The sequence below is a fragment of the Camelus dromedarius genome, chromosome 32 (genome assembly GCF_036321535.1).
Source record: "Camelus dromedarius isolate mCamDro1 chromosome 32, mCamDro1.pat, whole genome shotgun sequence".
NCBI classification, from domain to species: domain Eukaryota; kingdom Metazoa; phylum Chordata; class Mammalia; order Artiodactyla; family Camelidae; genus Camelus; species Camelus dromedarius.
The window spans coordinates 23,233,383-23,253,599 of NC_087467.1; the positions used below are offsets into that span (position 1 = coordinate 23,233,383).

Here is a 20,217-nt window from a genome sequence, read left to right on the forward strand (position 1 = left end):
ACTACTCAGTGGATAAATGAGGGGACCACACTATAGTTTCACTATATCCTGACACAGAGCTTAAACTTTGACTTACACATAAAAGCATGCTAAGGTATTAATATAATTAGAAAGGTCAATATTTTTAAATGCTGAAATTCCCAGAGACATTGCGGGTGGTTCTAATAAAATCAGATACTTTTTTAAAATGGAGAATAGCTATTTCCTCAAATGTAAGACTAGGCATTCAAATTTGTGTAGTATCAATTCATACAACAGTCCTTAAGATAAACCAGCATTTTAAAAAGCATGATACAGTTTCTTCAACACTGAACGGAACAGAGAGAACACCCAGCTATCTCACCCAGTCAGCATTTTTCAGCTCCTCCAGGTCTGTGTTAGACTCATCGCTCTTCTCCATCTCTTGAATCTTCTTCAGATTCTACCAATTAGAATTCAAATAAAACATTTAGGCATAAAATTTCATCAAGCTACCTTCTCAAATTAAAATTTCAAATAGATACCTTCAGATAAAATATAAACAGAAGTGTTTCTGAAGCAGACAGTACAAAAGCTATTCCTCTGTAAAGTTCAGCCAATTTCAGTAAACTAAACTAGACACAGCCCTACAGAGGGGTGAACTGAAACCACTCATTCTAATTTCCTTTTAAGGCCTTGTGGATAAACCTCCGTCACAATATTAATTCACATCTTCTAACATTCCCTTTCCCTCAACCCCCATACTCAATGCATCATTAATCTCACAGATACGACTTCCTCCCTGTTTTTCTACCTTAAGTCCTCTTCTTTTGTCTCCACGGCAAACCCCTTCATCCAGCAGCATCTTATTTTGCCTGGACTTCTGAAGCAGTCTTGCCCGGGACGCTCTCCACTCCCCCATTGCCTACTCCTGCTCCTCCCCCAGAGGTCAGGTATCAAGTGATTTGACAGGATCACCACTTCTTCAGGGAAGCCTTCCCTTCCTCCGTGAGTAAGTCAAACCTCCCTATTGTACAGTTCAGAGCACTGCACACCTTTCCTCTGTAGCTCTCATCAACACTGCAATTTCACACTTGTTTATGGCTTCCCTCTAGACCTCACGACACGGAATTCTATTCTCAGAAGCTACTCAAGTATTGGCATTTTTGATGCTCAATACATATTTGTCAAATAATTTAATGAATAAATTTCAATACATACAATGCATTCATTTTTAATTTAAGACATGTATATATTGTGAAACGGTTACCACAATAAGGTTAGCTACCACTTCCATCACCTCACATAATTATCTTTTTGTTTTGTAAGAACATATAAGATTTACTCTCTTAGCAACTTTCACCTGTGTAACATGGGGTTGTTAACTACAGTCACCATCACATACCCAGAACTTACTCATCTTACAACTGGAAGTTTGTACCCTTTTAAATTGCATTCATTCAGCATTTGCAATTTGAAGGAAATGCTGAAGGTAAAACATACCACCATCCCTCAGTATCCATGGGGGATTGTTTCCATGACCCACAGCGGATACTAAAATCTGCAGGTGTTCAAGTCCCACAGTCAGCCCTCTGTGCCTGCCGTTTCACATGCCCAGATCCAGCCAACCCTGGATTGTGTAACAGTGTGTGTATTTACTGAAAAAAGTCCATGTGTAAGTGGATCTGCACCATTCAAACCCGTGTTGTTCAAGGTTCAACTATATTTACATATTAATCACAAATTTGAGAAAACAATTCCTACTCACAATAATTCAACCCTAATATATTTTACATTTGCTGAGCCTGTTTGTCTGTTTGCATTTCGACTGAGTTTAAAAGCACTGTCTATACTCAGCCATAAAAAATAATAAAATAATGCCATTTGCAGCAACATGGATGGATTGGGAGATTGTCACTCTAACTGAAGTAAGCCAGAAAGAGAAAGAAAAATACCATACAATATCGCTCATATATGGACTCTAAAAAAAGAAAGACAAACTTATTTACAAAATAGAAACAGACTCACAGACATAGAAGACAAACTTATGGTGACCGGAGGGGAAGAGGGTGGGAAGGGATAAACTGGGAGTTCAAGATTTGCAGATACTAACTGCTATATATAAAACAGATAAACAACAAGTTTACACTGTATAGCACAGGGCACTACATTCAACATCTTACAGTAACTTGTGGTGGAAAAGAATATGAAAATGAATGTATGCATGTTCATGTATCACTGAAGCATCGTGCTGTGCACCAGAAGTTGACCCAACATTGTAAACTGACTCTACTTCAATTTAAAAAAAATATATATATAAGAGCACTGTATGATGCCTAATTTTATATGAAAATAATGAATACTTACTAATGAAATATTTACAAACAACCTTTTTAGCTTTTCAGATGGATTAATCACCTGCAAAATGAGAATAACACCACTGCTTTGTGTACTCAACAATGTACAGGAATATTAACACAGAAAGAATATAAAATTACTCTGAACTTAAAAGGTGATATAAATAATGCATTATTTCTTCTCTCTCTAGGAAAGAAATTATGGGGGGAAATATTTCTGATTTTCAAAATATGTTTCCATAATTATTTTTAAAAGAAACACCACGTTTCCCGCAGGAGGTGAACTGCGGCTACGCAGTAAGACATGTGCCACCCTAAGTCATGGCTTTGTCTAGGCTCCCCTCTTCCCCACCTGTACAAGAAGATCCCACCATCTACCTCCCCATCAGTGAAACACAGCAGAGGCCTGCATTCATACCCCCCCACCACAGGCACATCCGAGTTCCCCTCTGTGCGGCCCCAGCCCCTTTCCCTGCTCCTCGCCAGAGCCCTCCTCTTCTCCAAGGCTCCAGCTGCAGCAGTCTGCAGAGCAGGGACAAGGGCTAAGCCTTCAGGCAGCCATCATTTAACCCAATCACGACCCATGTTGCGGGGGAAACTGAGGCTCACAGAAGCACGCTAATGTGGCTGCACCCCCAAGGTGACTGATGGAGCAGGCGAGAAGCAGGCAGAAGTGGCACCAGGGACTCAGACATGAGGCACCAGACAGTGAGAAGAGCGGTCCTGCTGGGAATGTACGTGTCCGGACTCCTAGAGGACCCTCAGGAGACAGACGGGTAGCATTCTACCTCACTTTTGCCAGAGTAAGTATTTATGAATTGGTATTACACCAGGGAAAAGAATGGAATCTGTGGCTTGTGCGTGGGCCTTACAGACAATGGGCACTTAGTAGCTGGGGTGACGTCACGTCACAACCTGAGTGACGGTCATCACTGACTGAGTCCGGGCTCCCGGCTCTCTGTCTTTAAGACGCATCAGCTGCCCTGGTGCACACACCAGTTCTCACGCTCAACCGATCATCCCCAGTGAGAAATGAGGGATCTTAATCTTTGAAAAAAAAAAAAACTCTGATGACTTTAGCCGTAGTCTTCAACCCAAGACCACATCTTCATGAAATATCAAAGTCAGAGCTGAGTGGAGAAGAGACCAAAAAGAAACACATGTTATTTTTTCCGATGACGGTAACCCAGGCTCCATCCCCAAAAGAATTAAAGTACACATTATTCTCTTGACTAGAAGATTCTTCCCTCCAGTTTTGTTTGTTTGTTTTTGTTTTTACAGTTAAATAGTGAAAGAAAAGAGAGAGTCGGGAGGTGAACTGCCTCAGGCACCCTAGGACTCTGTCAGGCTCTGTCACCCACCCACCCAAACACTCCACACAGGCAGCTGAGAGGAAGTACCTCTTCTCCTGCTGTCTCTCCCTACTCCCGCCTTAGGGCATTCGTCCCCTCTCCCTAGGATGCTTCACCCAGATACCCATGGGGCTAATTCCCACACAGCCTTCTCGTTCGTTCTTGCTCAGACGTCACCTTCCCGGTGGGGCCTACCCTGACCATCCTGTGCAAACTCCCAGCCCCACACCCTGCCATGAGCAACCCCCGTCTATGACTTTTCCCACAGTCCATCCTGCTTTCTAACAGTCCATATGGTTTGTGTACTATGCGTACTGTCTGCCTCTCCCTGCTGGATTCCAAGCTTCATGAGGGAGTAGCTTTGGTCTGCTCTGCTGGGGCTCTTCAAATCTCTAGAGCAGTGCCCTGCACTCAGTAGGTGTTTAGTAAACATTTGCTGAAAAAGTGAATTAAGATACTTTCAAATGAGAATGTTCAACACTTAGATCTTTTCAATAGCTCTTATCGAGTCAACTTTAATAAGAGGAAGCTCAATCAAAAGCAAAATTATCCAGAGGACAATCTGTATTTTCTTCTCTAAATTCAGAATCCCCTGAAGGGATGGGACAGTATTTCCCGTCACCTAAAGGCTGCTCCCAGAGTAAGCACTATATTGTTTACCCAATGATCTATAAACCAAAGATAATGGAAAACACTGTAAACACGATGGAGAAACTCATCTTTACAAGCTTGTGTTGTTTTTTTTTTTTAAATTCCAATGATTTTTAGGTCCTTTCACGATCAAAACAAAAGAAAGCAATACAAATGTACGGAGACAGCAGGAGATGCGAAGTCTTCGGCAACTTGGAAGTATCTATCTTTTTTCTTGATTCCTACCGTTGCTACCAAAAAGCTGATTAGAGTAGGTCTCCGAATTGCTCCTTCTGCTTCCATTTCTCCCTCCGTTAGTTTGTCTTCTTAATCCCCCATGATGGGTTCCCAGGGCCTGTGCTGTAACCCTCACACTGGAGTACCTTAAGTACTTCTGGGGAACTCGGTCCAACTCTGGGAGAGAGACATGCCAGGGAGCACTCACAACAACAAATAAACAACACATCTTTCTGGAGATAACTTTCCTGGATGCTCTGCGAGCTACCCAGGCCCACACCTTAACCCCCACCCCGACTCCCAATAAAGTTCTCTTCCACCGGCTACTGGGGGCTGTCATAGCCCAGCCCCGTCCTAGCAGCTGCACTCAGAGAAGGCAGCTGCCCTGCAAGCTTAGGCTCTCCTCCAGGTGGCCCACTACCAGTCACACAGGTCAGGCCCCTGGCCTCGGCCTCGACGCGGCACACCTCGGAAGGGCCATCCCAGGTTCTGAGCTCCCTTCGCGATCACCTGAGGCCTGCCGCACCTGCATCATAGGTAACCTTTCCCTCACCCCTTACAGGTGCTCCCCAGAGTAACCCCCAATAACCTCCTGAATTCAAACTTTACCCCAGAGTCTATTTCCTGGAGAGTAAATTAATCTACAGATGGAACATTTGAAAAATAAAACGAGACGTAGATATTTAAAACAAAATTTACATGAATTTTAAAGGGAGAATTCACTCTTTCAAAGATATTTTGACTTGTACGGAACTACATGATCCCTCTGTGGCCATCTGTTGTTTTCCCAGAAACCCTTCCCCTCCTTCCCATCAGATAACAGTCCTTCTCTCTTTGGGGACGCACATCCCGCGCCTTCAGCAGGGCTGACGGCTTCCTAGCCCCTCACCGCCAGTCACGGGGTGAGGACGCCACCTTGACCAGGCAGCGCAGCCTACCTCCCACCCACAGTGACCGGTTCCCAAGTGGGTAACCTGACTCCCTGTCTTCCTCCAAGACCTCTTGTCTCCGTTAACTAAAAAACTTTCTGCTAGAGTTACTGAACTGAGAAAATGTGTGATTTGGGCTGCAGACTGTCAATTTAGCTGCCTTTAGTAGGAGCCTGTCCAAGGATGTTGAGTGAGAAAGCCGACCCTGGTGGCGGCCTGTGGGATGCTGGGTCCTGCTGTGCCCGCAGCAGCAGTGCCCTGCCATTCCCAAATGAGGGGCCATATGTTCCTGCCCACTCCACCTGTGATAATTCCAGTGGATTTCTGTCACTTGCAATGGAAAGAATTGTGATTCACTACGTCCCTTTACTCCAGAAATACGAGCTCATGCTTCCACGTCTCAGGGGGCCTGGTGGAAGGGTGTGCGGAGCACATGGCCCTTTCCCACCCAACCTCAACTGCTCCCATCCTCCGACACACCCTGACGGACGTAGCCAGGATGGCGTCACTGTTAAGACTTCATACATCTCTTTCTTACTTGGACTGTGACAACATCCCTGTCTCCCTGCCACTGAGAAAAACTATCTGCTGCTTATAATCCTGAAGATGATTCACTGAATGGCCCGAGAATTTCACGTTTCTTTATGTTTCTGAACAGTAAGCAGCACAAACCATAGCTCAGATACTGCCCAGCTGTGTGACTCTGGACAGCACATCACTGCTCGAGTCTCCAGTTTGACTTTCTCATCTGTAAAATGTATAGACTAATGAATACCTTTTGGATTTTGTTAACATTACATAAAATAACACAGAAGAAACACACATGCAGCCTGGCTCATATGAAGCAGACTGGCAGGTGTGAGTCATTTGGTATTTACTTAGTAGGTATTAGTTCCTGTAAGCCAATGAGTATCTATGAGAATTTGATTGTAAACACTTCCATGCAATTACAAAACCATTTCTTTTACCAAATGAGACCTTTTTAGCCTCATCATGAAGTAAAAGTCCTGACTCAGCAATAAATCAGTGCAAAGTAGCTGAGAGCCTATAAATACTATAACTGAACAAGCTTGGATAAATACGCAAGGAGAAATCTCAGGTTTTTCTAGTTTTAGAGACACACTTCCATCAGTTATATTCCAGCTTCTGCATAAAATTTTTTTTCCCTTTTTTGCCTGCACAAATGTAGTAACAGATGCCAGCCTGTGCTGGGAATATGGAGAGAAAGTTCTAACTGACAGCGTCCACATGGCAGCTAACTCTCCCTGTTTCTGACGTAACCATTCTCAAGCTACAGTTAGAATCGCTCTATGCCAACATTTTTAGTTCCCGGCATCTTAAAAGAATAAATAAAATCTACTCTGTGAATCCCAAGTACATTAAATGCTCAGAGAGTAATTTTAATTTATTTGCATAGATTCAACATCAGCTCACATACAAAAGTCTCTTTTTAGGTTAAACCACCCTTACAAATACATTCATATATTAAAATAAGATTTTAATATCAGCATTTTAATGATCACCATTTTCCTCCATATTGCTACCCATTTTAAACTACTTATTTAATGGTATTCCCTGTATAATGCGTACATATTTCAATCAGAAACTTTTAAATGTATAAAAAGGAGTATGTTTCAATAATTCCTTGAACAAACCTTTTTTACTCACTTAAAATATTCTAACATACTTTCAAAGAAATTACTTACATAGACTATTAAATACATTTCACAAGTAACCAAGTCACTAATATGAACATTGCATATGATAAATAGAACATACATATTAGCCTCACAGAGTAAGAGTCATGATGTCCTTCCTAACTCAGATACTTTTATCACAGAAAAGCAGGAAAAAGGACTTCATCATCATATTTACCAGCCCCAAATTAACATTTTGGAAATTAGAGCACAAAAAAGCCCCCAAGGAGTTGCAGCAGTTCTTCTGACAAATGGAAAGCTCCCATGTATATTAAAGAGCTAATGGCTAATCATAAAAGGATACGAGTTACATTTTCATCAAGTTCTATGGCACTGTGGGGTTTTTTTTTCAACCTTTATTTATTGAACAAGTATTTATTAATTGCTTACTGCACTGCAGACAGTTTGGGGCACTCCATAAACAGTTGTAAGCTAGACAGAAAAAGCCTCTTCTCTCATGGGACGTACGCCGCTGTGTGTGGGTGAGGGAGAAAATGAGCCCCTCCGCTTGGAGACCGTGGACGGCACCCTTCCCGCTGTGCTGCTCGCTGCTAATCTGCGTGTCTGTTCTTACTTGCTGGGATGCTCACATGCTGTTTAGTCAAGCGGAAGGAACAAAGGTGGAAGGAGGTAAGGGAAGAACGGAACAGGCGGAAGTGGAGACTGCGACAACAGACAACTCCCTGAGCAAGTCTGCTGCAGACAAGAATGGAGAACAAGGCAGTACACGGAGGGCAACACGCTGTGCACAAAGTCTTCCTTAGGATGTGTGAATGTTAATAGACGTGAAAAGTCCGAAATCTGTCAAGATACTCATGACAGTTTTAGTTTCCTTAGTAATTTCCGACTGTTAAAGATTTAAACTAACAGAATTTTTAGAGCCAGTTAAAGTCGTAAATGGACAACGACATTGATGCATATGGTCAGTAGATTTGATGCTCGGGGAATTCTCTGGCACTTTCTTAAAGATGTAACGTGCCCCTGCTCCCAGAGGGGTGGGACAGGAGAAGACATGAGAGAAAGTCAGAGCATAAACTTCTACGAAAAATATGAAAATGTTAAGATACTAAACTATAAATTGCCTATTCTGTACAGTTTAATTCAAATTTATATGGGTCACTGTGGAAATTAGAAAAAGTAAAGATGAAGTCATCAAAATGAGGGAATTCATCTCTAGGTTCTAGGGAAGGAATACTGCTCCTCTATTCTCCCAATATACTTATACACCCACACACATACACACATGCAGGCTGAGTGTCTATGACCATCTCGCCCCAAGTAGCTGGACTCACAGTATCTCCCTAAAGACATCTATCTGCCCATTCAGTTTTTATACTCAACAATTTTCACAACTATAAACATGCAGTGATAATCATTATAAAACACTCATTAAAATGTAAGACACAACATTTACAAATTATATCACAAAAGCTGTTTTCCTAATGAATGAATACAAATCAGTAAGAAAGACCAAGACCATTAGAAAAATGGGCAAAGAATATGAATAGGCAGTTGACAAATACAACAGCCCTTAAGGGTATGAAAAGGCACCCAATCTCATTCATAATAAAGAAAACGTAAACTAAAACTATGAGATACAAATTTTCACTTATCACTTAGGAAACACATTGTGAAGATGCAGAAAAAGTAGACACTTAAATTTCCATCGAAAGTATCAATTAGTAAACCGCTAAGAAGGACAATCTTATGGTATCTTATGAAAATTATAAATGCACAACTCCTCTGACCCGGCAACTCTACTCTTGGGAATTTATCTCACATATGTGATCACACCCAAGAAAGACAGGTTAAAAACTATCCATTGCAGCATTGTAAACAGCAAAAGATTGGAAGTGACTTACTCGTTGTCAGCAGAGGACTGATCAGACCAGTAACAGTACCTCCGCATGACAGACTATCATGGAGACACGAGAGATGCAGACACTACCCACTGACATGAGTGATCTTCCAGACGTATTACTAAATGAAAAAAGCAAGGTTTAGAACAGTGTAGAACAGGGAAGAAAAACACCGGCATGTTTTTGTTAGTTACACATAAGCTACCTCTTCAAGGAAAGAGAAGACATGAACAGTACCCGCTGCCTGTGGGAGAGACACCGAATGGCCTGGGGACAGAAGCAGAGGTGCACGGCGCATGGCAGTACTTCCGCACTCCAGGAGTTTGACGTGTGAATTTTATCTGATATAATAAAGTTCATTAAATTCAGAGTCACAGGACCTGAAAGGCAGAAGAGTTCTGACGTGTTATTTTACAAAAAAGATTCTTCTGAAGCATTTTAGCAGGGGGAAGGGACAAAGCAAAGAAATCTAAGGGCAGAGAGGGTCATTTCACTACTGCTGGAAGGTGAGTGCTCTGCACGTTTACTGACACTCACAAAAGAACAAATCAAAGAGAAAAAAGATTTTGACAAGGGCCTTAAAAAGTTACAAACGATAGGTGATCGAATTAAAATGAACAAATGGCAACCTTACAGACAGACATCTGATGGTAGATTTCTTTCTTTCAAAAAATATGTTCAGCACTTGGAGGAACAGAAATCTGTTTTAGCACTAGGAAGAAACTTCCAGTTAAGCTAAATGTCATCGCAGTTTTATTATTAGAGATGCTGGGAGCAGACATGAGAGGGACAGGGAGGGAATATGAGAAAGCTAATTAAAGTATACATCAATATGTGAGTGAGACAGAGGTCCTGTGGCTTTGCTTGTAAGTGCATTTCATTCAAGCAGAAGACAGCCTGAAGTCATGTCACAAGCAGATATCTTCAGAGTCAATGTGTTAATTACCAATAGCACCACAACACAGGTGGATTTGGTTACTGGCTGTTAAGAGACACTTGGGTGGGAAATATTTACATTCGATTTTTTTTCAACCAATTGCAGGTTATAAAATATGGTTATTTGATTTAAGGAACAGACAAAAGATAATTTCATAACAGCCTAATCAATTCCAAAATGTTTTCCCCCCCAGCAACAGAAGGTACTTTATATATACATTTTATATACATATAGTATACTCCATTTTAAGTAAAATATTTTAGTAATATCTTATGTAAGATTAACTGAGCTCAAAGATGTCTTCAAAAAACCATGATTCTTGTATGAGGCTAACTGAAACAAAAATGTCAATCACTTAATAAAAAGAATGAGACACCAGGGATTATAAATGTTTAACAATTATAAACTATTTTAGCTCAGAGCTGCTGCTGAGGGTTTTGGGTCTCTTTCCCCAAAGTATGTAAGTTTCCTTAGAGTGTAAATCTTTGAAAAATTAATAAAAACCAAGCAGTTCAGTCTCAACCTTACTCCCGAGGTCCCCCCTGGGCACAGGCTGAATGTGAGGGGATGGCTGTAAACAACTTAAGGCTGATTCTTTTTGCTCCATTTCTTCTCGAATGTTCATGCGTTAAACTTTCAGGAAAATCCAACTCTAGAATCAAAATGTGACATTCATTAGGTTAAAAAAAGTCTCATTAATGAAGAGACCTAGGGTTGCCCTAAGCTGAGGAAGCAGCAAGGGGAACACACCTGAAAAGACGACAAGAGACACTGCTCTTGGCCTAACTCTCTGACGGGGTTGGCAGCATAAACACGGCCCTGTCCTGGAGAAGGCGCAGTCAGTGAGGGGACACACGTAAACGACAATTCTGACAGAGCGTGCTGAGTGACAGGAGCCAGGGCAGAATGCTCTGTGAATGAACACAGAGAAGGAAGAAATTAACTTTGATCAGCAAAAGCATTTCAGAATAGTGGACATTTGAGTTAGGTCTTAAGAATAAGTAAGCATTTTCTAACTGAGAGAAGAGAGGAAAAGGACATTTCAGTGGGTGCAGAGGCCCTAGGCAATCGGGGACTGGAGGAAGGGAAGACATGCACGTGTGGGGAACAGGGGACCAAGAGGCAGGTCAGATCGGGGTCCAACTGTAAACAGTCCCTACGTCATGCTCAGGGGTCTAAACCTCCCGCCCACAAGTATGAAGGCGTCAACAACATCTTTACGCAGGGACGTAATGCTGGTGGACAGACCACCTGTGAAAAGGGCAACAGCGTCAGGAAGCTTGCCACAGCTCAGGCAGGAGAGGCCAGGCCACTGCAGGAGGAAGGCACCGGAAGTGAGGACACGAAGGAGGCTCTGCCCTCGGGAGACAAGGCAGGAGTGTCAGGGGACCAAGATTCATGGCAAGTGGTGAGAAATCAGACCTACAACATCTGAACCTGAACAGGTTCTCTAAGTCATTCACACTGACCAAGTATTTACAAAGCACTGGTACACTGAGGACACACAGTGAGTTAGAGAGAAAAGGTCTCTAGCCTCAATGAGAATATATCCTAGTGGCAGACACCAAGGAGTCAGGAGAGACCAGCTAGACAACCAGAGGCTGGTGGCTGCCAGGGAGGAAGTACACAGCGTACTGCGACTGTAAGAAAAGGCCGAGTCTGATAAATACGCTAGCGTGTTTAGGGGAGGCCCCAGACGTCCCTTCTGCTGAGGACTGAAGGATGCAAGGGAAGAACCACACCTGAGAGGGTGAATGAACCCAGAATTTGTAAGAGGAGTTAAGGAAACTAAATCTGCAAGCCCCACAGGTGCCGGCACACTTGAGAAGAGATCAAAGCTCCTCAGAGTCGGAAAATCAGCAGTCCACACCCGCAGGGCCTGGCCTGAGGCACCCGGGACGGCTCCACTGCTTCAGACGCCTCCTCCCGCAGAGAGCACAGCACCTGGGTGCTCTGCCTTCATTCTGGGCGTGTTTGCAAGTCTGATACAGGAAACTGCAAGGGGAGAGGGAGTTTTCATCTCCCGACAGAAATTACGGCTTTAAAAACCTTTCACACGCCTTATAATCTGGAGTCTCGCTGCAGCGACGTGAACATGGTTTCCCCGCGCTCAGTTCTTGTGACCGTTCATCCACTTACAGCTAATGTTACTGTGTTATGAATTTCTTCTTTGCAGGGGTTTTTACCATTAGACTTTGAAATACAGAAGTTGAGTCCATACTGATACCAGCTCAATGCTGACAACCTGTGCTTTCTATAAAATCTACAGCACTGAGCAGCCTTCCTATAAACTCCATCTCAAATGTAAAATGTATCATAAAACAGCATGACACATAATACGAAATAGTACACAACAACAAGAGGAAATTTTACTGGGAATGCAGTTAAAATGCAGTTTAAAATATTTATCTGCATACATTTTGCTTACACAAAACAAGACTGGCACAAAAATGAGGAAAATCTTGGTGAATGAACAGAACAAAGATTTAGCCACATGAATTACACTTTTCTGCAGAGAATTTTATGACTTAACGCACAGTTAGCATGTCTAATTGCCCCCTCTTCCCTCTTTAAAGACAACTGAACAGAAATCTAGCAAAGGCTATGTGACTTAAGCAGTCACATGAATGACTGGGAGAATGTGATTCACCAACAGCAAAGGGGCTTTGAAAAACTGACCGTTGATATACATATTTTAAATATAATGTAAATGAAAAGAAGTGGTTTATTTGCTTAAATTAAAAAAGGATTCTTCTTAAAAGACAGATTTTTTAAAACAGTGTACTTCTCTGATCCATCAAGTTTTTTCTACAGTTACACCTCTGCTGTGAAACAACGTACCCCTGGAGGACAGGGGTGAGGCCCCCACACACTCTCAACATGGAGACACAAACGGCTCCAGCATGCTAGGGACAGACGGAATCAACCGACTTCCTAGTCTTGGGATTGTTCCTGAGGTTTAAATGAAGCAAGCAACAGAGTCTGTTTTCTACCTGCAGGGCGTACAATACAGGAGAGCAGCAGGAATTACCGTCTGAGGGACTAAAGAGTAATTTCACTTAATAATAGCAAAACCAGGATGACCAAAAACTACCTAGACAAAAACAAACTAAAGCACACCACCACTGATACAATTTCTTCTTTTCCCATAAAATAATTCACACAAGCTAAATTCTCCACTCCGCCCTAGCCAGTCGGGGGGGGGGGGTGGGATTTGGGCTGTGGTGGGTCACCGGCAGCAGGGCACAAGCTGTCTCTTTCACACAGCCTGATGCACTAAATGGATTGCTCAGATGGCCCCTCCAGCTACACTACGTGCAAGGATATCACATTGCTTACGAGACGCAAGAGTATGTACTTACTTTCAAGGATGTCAAATGGCCTTTGAGATACAATAACAGCAGGCCCATCCAAATCTCCCCTATCATTTGGAGAACAACCTCATTCCTTGTGTAAGAACAAAATCATCACATTATGAAAAGAGATCAGAATGAAAATGAATTTGCTTTCTAAATAAATAAATGATGAACTATAAGACTCTGTACTCTGTAAAGTAGGTAGGTCTAGTAAATGCAATGACCACTTTATAAAACAACTGTAACACTTGGAAACAGATTACGGGTTTCATATTTTAATAAACTGTCAGTAGAGCATATAAGAAATGTAATATAATTAAAGTACTTTTGGTCTCCCAAATCAAGAACACTATCAGCAGCTGAGCTCAAATGTCCTGATACTAAGATTGTACCCTAATTTTATACACACAAACACAGAAACACAAAGTTGTCCAAAGCATCACTGATACTCAGATAATCAATCGACTTGTATTAGAGTTTATTACTTTGAAAATTCCAACTGATATATACTAACTCACAGGTATAGAAGATTGACTTTTAAAATGCATATTTTGAGATCTTCAGAAAAGTTACCAAATTAGCAGAGTTTTTATTATTAGTGTGAATTTAGCACTCTTGAGAATACGTTAAAGGTTAAATCAGCTAACATTCACATGTGAACTAATATGTATGAAAACCTTCTATAATTTCAAGAAGCTGCATACATTGAAGAGGAAAAGGAAATCCATTTGGACCCTCTAAGACTTTATTCCTAAAACCTCACTACTGACAGAAAATTTATATGGCATAAAATCTGTAATTAAATGACAGAATATTCTTTTATCAGGATTTTCACATATTTTATGGCTTGCCTTCAAGACTCACTATTACATGAATTTTTAATGTGTAAACTTAAAGAATGGACAGAGCACTCAAAGACCTAATTTATACCCCCATAAAACTTCTTGTATTTACTAGAAGTTCTTGGCCAAAATATTTCTAATAGTCAGAAATGCTTTCAAAACTGCCTTCTTTCAACCAGAAGAAAACCATCCAAGTTCCGAAAAAACAGACATAATGCATTAAGTATTTCAGTTTAACCAACATTTCTAGACTGTTTCCTATGTGTGCACACTGCAATAAGAGTCATTAATACGAAGATGATTTAAAACACATTTATCTCAAGAAGAATTTGGTACAGTCGTGAATAAAAAGTTCAAAGAAATAAGCAAATAGCTACCATGGAGTATGAGAAGCAAGACTGAAGGATGTGCAAGATACAGAGAAAGTGAAGGGCACAGACTCTGGGGTGGAGGGGGGCCGTGAGAACTTGACAGAGGAGGCAGCTTGTGAGCAGGGCAGGGTGAGTAAACAGCAGCTCACCCAGCAGAAAGGCGAGGGGAAGGGCCAGGTAGAAAGAGTAGGATGTGCTGGGTCACAGACAGACAAGCACCAGATACTCAGAAACTGCAAGTAGTTCTGATTGGATAGTGCACAACGCAAAGAAGACAGAGGTGACAAGGAGAATAAAAACAAGCAGGTGAAATGCCACGAAGGCCTCATGTGCAAAACAATGGACTTTAACTTCACTCTATGGGCAAGCCTCCTGTGTTGAGCTGCCAGGTGTCCAGCGGTCAGGAAGGACGAGGCAAAGCGAAAGCAATGGTCACGTCTTCTTGCCTCACTGCGACAGCGCCAACAAGAGGCCACCAAGCATGTGCTGCTCCCGTTCCGCTCACCTTCAGAATGACACTGCACGACAGTGCAGGGGGAAACCTTGTCACTGCGGAAGAGTGCTGGCCAACAGTCCCCCGACACACGTCACGGGCCTGGGAGCGGGCAGGGCAAGCAGGATAGCAGGTGCCCCCACCAAGGTCCTGCAAGTGGAGGCGCCTGTGCAAGGGCCGCAGGTGTGCGTGTGCACATGGCCTGCTGGTGGAGCGCTCCAAGTCCACGGGGTCCCCTCCAGAAAAGCAGAGTGCGGCATGCCAGTCCCGGGTGGGGAGGGCAGCTGGCCCTCGTGAGGCCTGCCAGGGAAAGCCAGCCTCCAGCCAGGCCTGGAAGATGACATAGCGGTCTGGCCCTGGAGCCGGACCCCTCAAGGTAGATCTGTCGTCTGCAAAAAAACTCTCGTTGACAAAGTAGAAGATGAATCGGACAGAGAATTTACAATGAGGAGACCAGCAGGCGGCTGGGGTAATAATCTAGGTTGGACATGTGGGCCTGAACTCCTGGCAAAGTGACTAAACCTCATCCATGTAGGACAAGGAGTGAATCCCAGAAGGGCTGACAAACTGGCAGACAATGGGGGGGGGCAGTTCAGGTGGCAGAGAGGGGAGGCACTCAAAGTGCAGGGGGACAGGAGATGAGGGATGAGAGCCCATGACTTCCAGGGCAGAAGGATGGCGGGTCATCAGGAGGACGAAGCTGTGCTCAGAAGCAGAGTGCAGAAGGAGAGGAGAGTCAAGGACACAGGCTACAGTCTCTTTTTACCGAACACATCAGTCAGGATGACGGCAGTGACAGCAGCTTCTGGAATCACAGAAGCGGGTGGCAGGGGCTTTGGAACAGGTATGAAGAGCCACTGTTCAGAAGCATCAGAGACAGAACATCACCAGCCCACCCAGTCCAGAGACAGGAGGCTGAGCAGGACAGAGCCGCCGTCCCCAAGGGGCAAGCAGGAGAAAGTGCTGCCCCTGGGGAGCAGGCGTCCCAAGAAGAGCCCAGGGGTGCTGAGTCCTTCTTCTTAAAAGCGGAGCAGAGCTTCTAGGCAGAAGAATGGAAAAGGCTGAGAAGAGATCAGCAAAGTAAGGAACTAGAGCAGGGAAACAGGACAGAACTAGAACCTATGAAGACCTAGATGTGGCTGGTGCCAGAGATGACAGGGTGACACATGGCTGGAACCCTGACCTTCAGGTCCCCACCTTGGCCAAGGCCTGGCCGGTCTCTGTGGGCATCACCAGAGCTACCAATGGTTCCAAACACTCGTGTTCTTTTACTCCACTTGTGAGGCTACTATTTAAAAACACTTTTATTTAAATAAATAATCTCTTCCTGAGAATGTGTTTGGCAAAGCAAAGTTTCCACTGAGTGCAAAAACAAAATTTTAAGCTCCCTAAAATAGATAAAATATTTACTAATAGTTTTCTTTAAGCTCAGAAGTGGAAGCACTTTAAGAACTCACTTAGCTTACTCTAACCCCACAAGACCATACTTACACCCTAAAAATACCACTAGCCTCTCTGAAGGAGGCAATCTCAGTTCCAATGAGATGGGGAAGATAATTATAACCGTTAAAAGCACTCTTTTCTAATATTTACCAAACTTTTTTTCAATAGAGGTACTCGGGATTGAACTCATGTATGCTAAGCCCACGCTCTACCACGGAGTGATACCCTCCCCACAAAAAATCTTTGTTTTATAAGATGGATTCACACAGTAATAAAGGATAGATGTACTTCTGCCTAAGTTGCTTCTCTCCTGAATGACTTTCAGCACAGAAGGACGGAAATAAATACTTCACAAAATACAATGAGCAATGTTGAAAATTCAGGTTTCTCCTTCACAGGCCAATCCACAGGAAAGCAGTAGCACTCACCTCTTTTGCACTCTTAATTTTAGTCAGAAACGTATGCAGCTCCATTGTCTCTGCAAACAGTGCGCGACATACCGCCTGGTAATGACTGGGTGCCTCTGACTCAGCCGGCAGGTGAGCAGCACATAACTACGGGAGAGGAAAATAATGGTGCCTGTTTATTACTTGTGCGGCTTTTGTACCTGGAAAACAGACACATCCAGTATATTCGTATTTTCACATCAGACAGGAAGGCAAATCCACCACTCCCATCACCCAAGGCTTAATGCACCACAAGACCAGCAGCAGAGCTCACACAACTACATGGAAAGAGTGGTCCACTAGCTAACAAACGCCCAATAGCCCAGGTAAGCTTCCTAGAACTGGTTAGCTTCTATTTGAAAGTGACAGGACACGTGGAAAGTTTGGGTTGGGAGTAGAAAGGGAACTACCAGTCACTGAGTACCGATCATAACACAGGTATCTTAACAGCTTCCATTCACGGAGTAAGTACCCTGCCAGGCACTGCATTTGACGTGTTGTGTGCACAGCATAACTATCATTCACTCTTCAGTGTAACCCTACATTAGCCCCATTTCATAGCAAAGAAGGCTGAAGAGGAGTCAAAGGACTGGTCCAGTCATAAAGCTGACACGAGGGAGGAGGAGAACTCAGCGCAGTCCTCTTGGGTTCTAAAGCCTAGCCTCATTCTCATACACGTTCAATTGTATAATCTAGGAAAAAGGCTGTCAGGAAGACACACGGACCGCTGGGAAGATACCTCAGCAGCAGACGGAGAGCAGGGGAAAGAGAGCAGAGGGCAACTGGTGACACCTCCAGCCCTAATGCCCTTCACTATGCACAGCCCACAGTCCCCACAGAACTACTTGTGGGTACAAGATGCAATTTAACATCGTGCACAGTAATTTAGAAAAATCAAACACAATTTACTAGGATGGAAACACACCCTATTAGGAGCCTAGGGCATGGGAATAATTTTATCGTTTTATAAAATTATAATTTTGGATCCCTGTAGAATGGTTATGTTTTGAGGTACTTCCTTTGCAGGTCAGAAAGCAGCGGCGTAATATATTTAAAATAATGAAAGGCAAAAGCCTACAACCAAGAATACTCTGCCCAGCAAGGCTACCATTCAGATTTAATGGAGAAATCAAAAGCTTCACAGGCAAGAAAAAGCTAAAAGAATGCTGCACCACCAAACCACCCGCACAACAAACGCTAAAGGAACTTCTCTAGTGGAAAAGAAAAGACCACAACTAGAAGCAAGAAAATCACAAGGACCTGTACTCCGAAAACTGCAAGACACTGATTGAAGAAACTGAAGACGACACAAAACAGGTGGAAAGGTATACCATGTTCTTGGACTGGAAGAACCAGTACGACTGAAATGGCCATACTACCCAAGGCCATTTCCAGATTTACTGCAACCACTATCAAAACGTCAATGACATTTTTCACAGAACTAGAATGAAAAATTTTAAACCTGCATAGAAACACAAAAGACCCTGAATACCCAAAACAATCTTAAGAAAGGAGAACGGTTCTGGGGGAAATCACGCTCCCTGACTTCAGACTATATTACAAAGCTACTGTAGTCAAAACAGTCTGGAACTGGCACAAAACAGACACATAGATCAATGGAACAGGACAGAAAGTCCAGAAATTTAAACCCACAGTCTATGGTCAACTAATCTATGACAAAGGAGGCAGGAATATACAATGGAGAAAAGACAGTCTCTACAATAAGTGGTGCTGGGAAAACTGGACAGCTACCTGTAAAAGACTGAAACTAGAATATTCTCTAACACCACATACAAAAATAAACTCAAAATTGATTAAAGACCTAAATGTAAGACCAGATACCATAAACCTCCCAGAGGAAAATATAGGCAGAACACCCTTTGACATAAATGGCAGTATTTTTGTGGCTCTGTCTCCAAAAGCAAAGGAAACAAAGGCAAAAATAAACAAATGGGATCTAATCAAACTCAAATCTCTTGCACAGCAAAGGAAACACTCAACAAAACAAAATAACAACCTACAGAATGGGACAAAATATTTGCAAATGACACAACCAACTTAATTTCCAAAATATACAAACAGCTCATACAGCTTAATATCATAACAAACAACCCAATCAAAAAATGGGTAGAAGACCTAAATAGAGATTTCTCAAAAGAAGGCATCCAGATGGCCAACAGGCACATGAAAAGATGCTCAGTATCACTAATTATCAGAGAAATGCAAATCAAAACTACAATGATGTCCTCTTACACCAGTCAGAATGGCCATCATTAAAAAGTCTACAAACGATAAATGCTAGAGAGTGTGTGGAGAAAAAGGAACCTTCCTACACTGCTGGTAGGAATGCAGTTTGGTGCAGCCACTATGGAGGACAGTATGGAGGATCCTTAAAAAACTAAAAATAAGAGTTGATGTATGATCCAGAAATCCTACTCTTGGGCATATAAACTATAATTTGAAAAGATACATATACTCCAGTGTTCACAGCAGCACAATGTACAATAGCCAAGACATGGTAGCAACCTAAATGTCCATCAACAGATGAATGGATAAACAAGATGTGGGGGGTGTGTGTGTGTGTGTGTGTGTGTGTGTGTGTGTGTGTGTATGCAATGGAGTATTACTCAGTCATAAAAAAGAAATAATGCCATTTGCAGCAACATGGATGGACCTAGAGATTATCATATTGAGTAAAATAAGTCAGCCAGACAGAGAAAGACAAGTATCATCATAATACCATTTACATGGAATCTAAAAAAAAAAGATACACATTCTATTTACAAACCAAAAACAGACTAACAGACACAGAAAACAAACTGCGGTTACCAAAGAGGAAAGGGTGGGGGAGGGATAATATTAGACATTGGAGGTTAACAGACACAAATTACTACATATAAAATAGATAAACAACAAGGACCTATTGTATAGCACAGGGCACTATATTCAATTTCTTGTAATAACATACAATGGAAAAGAATCTGAAAAGAAAAAATACATATGTATGTATATGTATAAATGAATCACTCTGCCGTACACCTGAAACTAACATTGTAAATCAACTGCACTTCAGTAAAAAAATTTTTAATCATATCTTCTGGTATATTTAGGTTTTATCACATTACAGTCCTTTGTTGATAATATTAGACTCCAAATTTCCTCATAGTTCTCCTCTGCTCAAATAAAAATATTTTTGAAAATATTCAGTCCACAAAACAAGGTGTAGAATTTTATTTGTAAAAACCTAAGTAGAATATTATTTCAAACTACATTATAATTAAAATGTTTTGCCCACTGAGTGTAATAATGC

At 42.4% G+C, this 20,217-nt stretch overlaps 1 protein-coding gene across 5 annotated transcripts in view; it reads right to left on the reverse strand.

Annotated features, from left to right (window-relative positions):
* The window catches only part of SPIRE1 (spire type actin nucleation factor 1), a 140,924-nt gene that overhangs the window by 35,532 nt on the left and 85,175 nt on the right, over positions 1-20,217 (reverse strand). For all 5 annotated transcript variants that reach the window (XM_064481646.1, XM_031439240.2, XM_064481647.1 and 2 more), the window contains 2 exons: positions 16,890-17,015; positions 344-421 (listed from right to left, as the gene is read on the reverse strand). In XM_064481646.1, coding sequence (XP_064337716.1) covers positions 344-421; positions 16,890-17,015 — 204 coding nt within the window. The remainder of the gene's footprint in view (positions 1-343; positions 422-16,889; positions 17,016-20,217) is intronic.